This window comes from Heterodontus francisci, unplaced genomic scaffold, assembly GCF_036365525.1.
Source record: "Heterodontus francisci isolate sHetFra1 unplaced genomic scaffold, sHetFra1.hap1 HAP1_SCAFFOLD_1338, whole genome shotgun sequence".
Taxonomy (NCBI): Eukaryota; Metazoa; Chordata; class Chondrichthyes; order Heterodontiformes; family Heterodontidae; genus Heterodontus; species Heterodontus francisci.
In genome coordinates, this window is record NW_027142109.1 from 57,487 (window position 1) to 66,594 (window position 9,108).

At 57.5% G+C, this 9,108-nt stretch overlaps 1 protein-coding gene across 1 annotated transcript in view; it reads right to left on the bottom strand.

Moving 5' to 3' along the window:
- Positions 1–1,725: 1,725 nt before the first annotated feature.
- The window catches only part of LOC137366614 (adenosine receptor A2b-like), an 8,262-nt gene continuing 879 nt past the window's right edge, over positions 1,726–9,108 (bottom strand). Inside the window, exons 2-3 of the mRNA XM_068028328.1 lie at positions 8,227–8,426; positions 1,726–3,098 (exon numbers count right to left, since the gene is read on the bottom strand). Of these exons, the coding sequence (XP_067884429.1) occupies positions 2,393–3,098; positions 8,227–8,426 (906 nt within the window). The 3' untranslated portion in view covers positions 1,726–2,392. The remainder of the gene's footprint in view (positions 3,099–8,226; positions 8,427–9,108) is intronic.

The following is a 9,108-nucleotide window of genomic DNA, read 5'->3' on the forward strand; positions in this document are numbered from 1 at the left end:
TGTTACCCAGGGAAAGGGCACAGCTTTTTGATGGGAGGCTGGGGAGACACCATGAGCTCAATCCATAAAGCATCTGCTCTGTGAAGGAGACAATTCAAACGAACAGGCGGCCTGAGGTCTGACTCAACAATAAACACTAATGTGTTGCATGGTCCAGAATTCTTCAGTCTACAGTCCATTGAAAAGATGAGAGACTCTTCAAACCCTCAGTGTAACATTAAACATCAGTGTTCAATCTGGGCACAGGGGCTGCTGTCTGTGTCTCTCCTGTCACACGTTACAGCTCTGTGGCTGTCTCCTCAATGCCTCAGTACAGACCCTCCGATAGTGCGGCACTCCCTCAGTACTGACCCTCCGACAATGCGGCGCTCCCTCAGTACTGACCCTCCGACAGTGCGGCACTCCCTCAGTACTGACCCTCTGACAGTGCGGCACTCCCTCAGTACTGACCCTCCGACAGTGCGGCACTCCCTCAGTACTGACCCTCCGACAGTGCGGCACTCCCTCAGTACTGACCCTCTGACAGTGCGGCACTCCCTCAGTACTGACCCTGTGACAGTGCGGCACTCCCTCAGTACTGACCCTCTGACAGTGCGGTCTCCCTCAGTACTGACCCTCTGACAGTGCGGCACTCCCTCAGTACTGACCCTGTGACAGTGCGGCACTCCCTCAGTACTGACCCTGTGACAGTGCGGCACTCCCTCAGTACTGACCCTCTAACAGTGTGACACTCCCTCAGTACTGACCCTCTAACAGTGTGACACTCCCTCAGTACTGACCCTCTGACAGTGCGGCACTCCCTCAGTACTGACCCTGTGACAGTGCGGCACTGGAATTTTCTCCCTAAACCTCTCCACCTCTCCCTCTCTCTCCTCCTTTAAGACACTCCCTAAAAACGACTCCTTTGACCGAGCTTTTGATCGTCTGTCCCTAATATACCCTTAACTGGTTCGGAGTCAGATTTTACTTTCTAACATTCCAGTCAAGTGCCTGCGGACAGTTTTTTCTGTTCAAGGCTTCATTTTAATCTCGTCTCCGGGCCAACCTCAAGAAAGAATGCAGGCAGCTTTCTCATTGTAGTGGGTGACCAGCTCTCTGCAATATCACTGCTCCAGAAATGACTGTTTCCATAATGTTTACTCACAGTGATATCAACCGAAACGTTAACACACCTCAAAATGATTTTGAAAACGGATGCGGACGTTTGTGTGTCTAAATTAATTCTGTTTGCAATCTAAGCAATGAATTTTCCAACAGTCAAGTGTGCGACCCTTCCCCGTCAGCAGTCTGCCTGCCTTTATTGATCAATAACACGGCCTCTCTCTTTGTCTCAGCCGCACGCCTCCTCAGCCACGGTTAACAATTCTTCCTGTCGCACTTCAGCAAGATCAGCTGCGTTTCCCCCTGCCCACTCCCCGGTTAACATCAGCAGAGATATAGTCAGTAACACAGGGCTCTGGGGGGAGAGGGGTTACTGAGTGACAGTGTGAGGGAGCTGGATTAACATCAGTAGAGATACAGTCAGTAACACAGGGTGCTGGGGGAGAGGGGTTACTGAGTGACAGTGTGAGGGAGCTGGATTAACATCAGTAGAGATACAGTCAGTAACACAGGGCGCTGGGGAGAGAGGGGTTACTGAGTGACAGTGTGAGGGAGCTGGATTAACATCAGCAGAGATATAGTCAGTAACACAGGGCTCTGGGGGGAGAGGGGTTACTGAGTGACAGTGTGAGGGAGCTGGATTAACATCAGTAGAGATACTGTCAGTAACACAGGGTGCTGGGGAGAGAGGGGTTACTGAGTGACAGTGTGAGGGAGCTGGATTAACATCAGTAGAGATACAGTCAGTAACACAGGGTGCTGGGGGAGAGGGGTTACTGAGTGACAGTGTGAGGGAGCTGGATTAACATCAGTAGAGATACAGTCAGTAACACAGGGTGCTGGGGGGAGAGGTTACTGAGTGACAGTGTGAGGGAGCTGGATTAACATCAGTAGAGATACAGTCAGTAACACAGGGCACTGGGGGGAGAGGGGTTACTGAGTGACAGTGTGAGGGAGCTGGATTAACATCAGTAGAGATACAGTCAGTAACACAGGGCACTGGGGGGAGAGGGGTTACTGAGTGACACAAACAGACAGATATTGGTTGAAGTCCAGCATGATTTGACCAGTTCTCTTTTCTGACCACTTGACCTGTGGTAACCAATGACATCCTGTGAGTCCTTCGATCCCGTAGCTGAATTGCACTGGATTGACCTCTCACCCCACAGTGTTCAATATGGCGGGAGAGCGCGCTGGGTCGAGGGTCGCAGTTCACCCCGCGGTCCGTGTTGGGTGGTGGTCTTAGGCGGGTTGTTTGCGATGGAGAGAGAGCGAGATGGAGAAGGGCCTGTTAACGGGCCTCCTTTGGGATGGGCGGCCCTGCCTTGAGGGAGCGGAGGTCAGAGTTCAGCCTGGCCCGGCCTGGGTCGCAGTTCCTCAGGGCCAGACCCAGGAAGGCCCTCCTGAAATCGCGCAGCCTGAAGGCGTAGATGATGGGGTTGACAGCAGAGTTGGCGTGCGAGAGGACGATGGCCAGGTCCATGAGCCAGAGGGGCCGCGGACCGCAGCTCGGGCAGAGGGCGGCCATGGCGTTGAGGGAATGCAGGGGCAGCCAGCAGAGGGCGAAGAGGCCGACCACCAGCAGCAGGGACTTGGCCGCCCGCACCTCCCGCCAGAGGAGGGTGCGGGCGCCACCTGCTGACCGCAGCCTCCGCAGCTGGCGCCGGGCGACAGCGAAGATCTTGGCATAGAGTGCCAGCATGCCGAGGAGGGGAGCCAGCACGCAGGCGAGGAAATTGCAGTACACCATAAAGCTGAGGTCCACCACCTGCTCGAAGAGGCACGCCACCAGCTCGCAGGGGGCGCTGGCGTTGGCCCCGGGCATCCCCAGCCCCGCTGCGGCCGTCCCGTTACCGGTGCCCGCCTCCTCGCACACCCGCCGGGCGCTCCTGGCTGTGTTCCAGCCGAACAGTGGGATCAGTCCGAGAAACAGCGAGAGGACCCACATCACAGCAATCGCACGGTGTGTGCAGCGGCCAGTCACTAGCACGCTATACCTGCAAGATAGAAAGAAGAGAGTAAAACTCCCTCTACACTGTCCCCCATCAAACACTCCCCAGGACAGGTACAGTACGGGGGTTAGATACAGAGTAAAGCTCCCTCTACACTGTCCCCCATCAAACACTCCCAGGACAGGTACAGTACGGGGGTTAGATACAGAGTAAAGCTCCCTCTACACTGTCCCCATCAAACACTCCCAGGACAGGTACAGTACGGGGGTTAGATACAGAGTAAAGCTCCCTCTACACTGTCCCCATCAAACACTCCCAGGACAGGTACAGTACGGGGGTTAGATACAGAGTAAAGCTCCCTCTACACTGTCCGCATCAAACACTCCCAGGACAGGTACAGTACCGGGGTTAGATACAGAGTAAAGCTCCCTCTACACTGTCCCCCATCAAACACTCCCAGGACAGGTACAGTATGGGGGTTAGATACAGAGTAAAACTCCCTCTACACTGTCCCCCATCAAACACTCCCAGGACAGGTACAGTACGGGGGTTAGATACAGAGTAAAGCTCCCTCTACACTGTCCCCATCAAACACTCCCAGGACAGGTACAGTACGGGGGTTAGATACAGAGTAAAGATCCCTCTACACTGTCCCCATCAAACACTCCCAGGACAGGTACAGTACGGGGGTTAGATACAGAGTAAATCTCCCTCTACACTGTCCCCATCAAACACTCCCAGGACAGGTACAGTACGGGGGTTAGATACAGAGTAAAGATCCCTCTACACTGTCCCCATCAAACACTCCCAGGACAGGTACAGTACGGGGGTTAGATACAGAGTAAAGCTCCCTCTACACTGTCCCCCATCAAACACTCCCAGGACAGGTACAGTACGGGGGTTAGATACAGAGTAAATCTCCCTCTACACTGTCCCCATCAAACACTCCCCAGGACAGGTACAGTACGGGGGTTAGATACAGAGTAAAGCTCCCTCTACACTGTCCCCCATCAAACACTCCCAGGACAGGTACAGTACGGGGGTTAGATACAGAGTAAAGCTCCCTCTACACTGTCCCGCATCAAACACTCCCAGGACAGGTACAGTACGGGGGTTAGATACAGAGTAAAGCTCCCTCTACACTGTCCCCATCAAACACTCCCAGGACAGATACAGCACTGGGATTGGCTGCTCTCTGATTTGGGAGCCTGAGTGTTGAGAGCCTCAACGAGTCTCAGCTGAGAGTGCTGGTGGCAGTTGGAGGTTGCAGAGGTGGAGAGAGGAGCTGCACTGAGCAAGGGAGAGCAGCTACCAACAAGCAGAGGAAAACTCCAACAACAGTCTCCATTAAAGAGAAGAAAGGGACATTTTTTGGAAACAAGGCTTTGTCTGGAGGTGGGTGCTGAACACCAGTAATTTACTTTGGACTGTTGGGGGAGGAACAAGTGGCTGGAACAACAAGGGGTGGGGCTGCCAATTCAACAGTAATCTGTGCTGCTGCAAAAGCACACAGGGAAGCTCCCTCCTCACCCCAATTGCCAAGCCTGGGTCAGCTGAAGCTGCCCAGCTAAACAGACGGAAGGGGATAGATAGTGCCCGGGCAGCTTCAGCTGACCCAGGTGAAGACGACTCCCCCAACCAGAAGACCGGAAGACCAACTTCAAAGACTGTTTTAAGTGTACTGTGAGCACCACCTCCAGAAAGCAAGTCATCCCTTCCAGCCTGCCTTTGCCTCTCCTCTCTTACCTCAGCCTCTCCACTAATCTGTTGTTTGTTTGTTTGTCTTTACTACACATTCAATATTTTCAGTTAAATCGCTGATATTTGGTGTGCAAGTCCACAATTTGGGGTGGGTTTAGCTCTTGGACCCATGGCAAGCCCTTCATCACCGGTGGCGGTGCCCTCTACTACCTACGCAGCTGCAGCTTCTGTGGCTGCCCACGTGGCCCCGTCACCCTTTAAATTATTGACATGCAGCCATGGGGTGAAGAGCTATCCCCACCCCAACATGTCTATTGAGGCCTGCGTTAAGGCAATGGCCGTGGTTGTCGGCCCCTCGGCCATTGTTGCGGCCTCAAAGATGTACGGGAAGGCTGTGTTCTTTTTGAAGACCGAGCGGGCGGTGTCCCTGGCCCTGAGTAAAGGGCTCACTGTGGGGGGGACCTTCCTGCCAGTGGACCCTCTGGGGGCCACTGCGCATCGGATAATGTTGTCCAACGTCCCACCCTTCATTCCCAGTGAGCTCCTCCTCCCCCACCTGCACCATCTGGGGGAGGTGAGGTCGGGGATCACCCCAGTCCGGCTTGGTCTTCGGGAGCACAGCCTCCAACATGTCTACTCCTTCCGCCGCCAGTTATTTATGCAGCTGGCGCGGGAGGAGGACACGGAGGGCCAATTTTATGTGGAGTTCCAGGGGACGGCCTACCGCGTCTTCTGGACCTCGGATGGGGCGCGGTGCCACGTCTGCAAGGGGGTGGGGCATGTTCGTAAGAACTGCCCCAACCTCCCGGCCGCCAGCTCCACCTCGGCGGCCCAGAGTGGTTCCACAGCACCTCCTCCCACTCCCCCAACACATCCAACAGACACCGCTCAGTCGGTTCCGGAGGCTGTGGTTTTCACAGCCTCTGGCGGGGAGGGGAGCGTCCGTCCGAGCGGAAGGAAGACGCGGGGAAAAAAGAAACATCGTGAGGCGCGTCCCCTGGACACTTTGACTCAACCCGAGCCTGAGCTCAGCCCAAAGCCCATTCCCATGGAATCCACCTGTCCCAGGGCTGGGCTCAGGCCCAGGGTGACTAAAAAAGGAAAAAAGGGTGCGGAGGCGGAGGCCTCTGATGACATGGAGGTCTCTGAGTCTCCGCGCCCAAGTGCGAAAAAGAGGAGAAGGCACCCCTCCACAGAAATAACACAGGGCCCTGAGGCGCAGGGCCCATCTGTTGGAGGGGAGCTGCCTCCTGTTTCTGGTCCTCAGGTTCCCCCTACCGCCACCACCAAGGCTGCAAAGTCCGGGCAGGTGCTCCCTATTCCTCAGGATAGAGGGGAGGGGATGGCCCCGGTACGTGAGGCCCCTCCTAAAGGAGTAAGTGGGGCCCTGCTTGTGGTGGGGGAGCCTGGGGAAGCCGCCCATTCTGCCACTGCTACTGGGTCGGGTGCCCTGAATGAAGGGGAGGGCGAGGCCCCAGAGGGTCGGGCCTCCCAGCCGGAGTCCACCACCAACCAGGAGACACCCGACCCAGTTATAACTGAGAATGCTGCCCCATCTGCTGGGCCTGTGGGTGCTGGCGGAGCAGGAGATAGCCTCCTCTCGCCGCCTCCAGTCTCGGCTCCGGCTGGTTTCCCGGAGTCCGGAACTTCTGTCTCCCCTGGACCACTCATTGCCCTGGGGACGGAGGTGGAGGGGGGTCCTGAACTGCTGGCGCCCACAGGCTCCAGTTTCACAATAGAACCCAGAGAGGACTCCTCCGCCATCGATCCTGGGGGTGGGATCGTGACGGAGGCAGGACCAGCTGGCGCGGCCGGGACGTCCGCCCCACAGTGTGCGGTGGATGTGTCGGCCGCTGGCGGTGACGACCCGGAGGAGGATGGGGATTCGGTGCGGGGCACGGAGGATGATCTTGATTCCATCGCCAGTGAGGTGGTGGAGTCCCTCGTGCCTCCCACCGAATCTCCTCTCATCTCCACGGCGGAACTCCGGGATTTCCTCGCGGTTTGCAGAGGTTGCCGCAATAAAGTTCAGCTGGCCCTCGACCGTTGGTCGAATCTGGCGCTGATCATCCAGTCCGTCCGTGCTGCCCTTAAGATAACGGGCAAGCGCGCGGACGTGAAACTGATTGAGAGGCGCCGGTTTAATGTGTTCCTCAATGGGTTGCTGGGGGAGTGGAAGGCCAGGTGCACTTCCACTCCCTCCTCACATTGAGGTGTTGGTGACGGGTTTTAAGTACCTTTGACATGAAGATAACCATAGCCAGCCTCAACATCAACGGCAGCAGAGGGGCTCACCGCAGATTTCACAATCTCTCAGTCCTTAGGGAAGGGAGATACGCGGTGAGCTTTCTGCAGGAAACCCACACCGTTCCGGGAGACGAAGCCACCTGGCTCCTGGAGTGGCAGGGTGGGGTCTACATGAGTCACCTCACCCCTATTTCTAGTGGGGTGGCTATCTTGTTGGCCCCGACTTTTCAGCCGGAGATCTTGGGGGTCAAGGAGCTAGTGCCGGGCCGCTTGCTCCACCTCGCCGTTCGCCTGGGTAGCGTGCCGCACCACTTTGTGAACGTGTACGCGCCCAGGCCCAGCGCGTTGCAAACGTGCTTCTTTGAAGAAGTGTCCGCTCTCTTGAGCTCCATCGATAGCGGCGAGTGCATCATCCTCGGGGGGGATTTTAACTGCACCCTCGAGGTGGGGGATCGCTCCGGTCCCCAGCGCGGCCAAGCGTCGGTGGAGAAATTGAGGGGACTGATCAGCTCCCTTAACTTGGTGGACGTCTGGCGGAATCTCCATCCCGACTCCAGCGCCTTCACGTGGAGGTCTGGAGGAGGGGGGTCGCGAATCGACCGCCTCTACATTTCGCAGGCGTACGTCTCCCGCGTTTCGGCGGCCTCCATGCGGCTGGTGCCGTGCTCGGACCACCGCCTGGTGTGGGCGGAGTTCACTCCGCTCTGCACGCGGGCGGGGTCCGCGAACTGGCACTTTAACAACTGGCTGCTGGAGGACGAGCGATTTCGGGACTCGTTCTGTCGATTCTGGGCCGACTGGAGAAGGAAGCAGGGGGGCTTCCCCTCCTTGAGGCTATGGTGGGATGTGGGCAAGACTCACATCAGTGTCTTCTGTCAGGAGTACGCGAAGGGGTCGACCAAGAGGCGGGAAGCCGAGATCGGGCGCCCAGAGAGGGAGGTGCTCGACTTGGAGTCCCGCCTCGGTCATGCCGTCGTGGACCCGGCCCTGTGGCAGGCGTACAAAGAGAAGAAGGGTGCGCTGAGGGACCTGCAGCTCATAGGGTCCCGAGGCGCGTACGTGAGGTCGCGGATCCAGATCCTGGAAGATTTGGACCGCGCCTCACCCTTCTACTCGCTGGAAAAATGGCGGGGGGGTCCGTAAGCAGCTCATCGAGCTGCTGGCCGACGACGGATCCTCCATCACGGATCCGGAGGGAATGGGCCTCCTGGTCCGGACGTATTACAGTGCGTTGTTCTCTCCGGATCCGTCCAGCGAGGATGCGTGCAGAGTTTTGTGGGAGGACCTGTCGCAGGTCAGCCCGGTGGGCGGCGAAGGATTGGAGGCTCCGCTCACGTTGGCGGAGCTGACTGGCGCCCTCCACCAGCTCTCGAGGGGCAAATCCCCAGGGCTGGATGGGTTGACCGTGGAGTTCCTCAGGGTGTTCTGGGACGTCCTGGGGGAAGATTACGCGCCGGTCCTGGGGGAAAGCCTGGCAACCGGGGAGATGCCCCTCTCGTGGCGCAGGGCGGTCATCGTCCTGCTGCCGAAGAGGGGAGATCTCCGCCTGCTTAAAAACTGGCGTCCGGTCTCCCTCCTCAGCACGGATTATAAGATCTTTGCCCGGGCTATGTCTACCCGCCTGGGCTCCGTGCTGGCCCACATGATCCACCCCGACCAGTCCTACACAGTCCCGGGCCGGTCCATCCAGGACAACATCCACCTGGTCCGGGACCTGATCCATCTTTCCCAGAGGACTGGTCAGTCGGTCGCCTTTCTCTCCCTCGATCAGGAGAAGGCGTTCGACAGGGTGGATCACGATTACCTTTTCGGGACTCTGCGCGCTTTCGGACTCGGGCCACATTTCGTGGCCCGGGTCCGACTTTTATATGCCGCCGCAGAGTGTCTAGTCAAAGTTAACGGGTCCTTGACGGCGCCCCTTCGATTTGGGAGAGGAGTGCGTCAGGGATGCCCCATGTCCGGCCAATTGTATACCATCTGCGTGGAGCCCTTCCTGTGCCTGCTTCGCAGGAGGTTGACGGGATTGGCTCAGCGCGAGCCGGCCTGGTGGGTCGTCCTCTCGGCTTACGCCGACGACGTGCTCCTCGCAATCACAGATCCCGTTGAA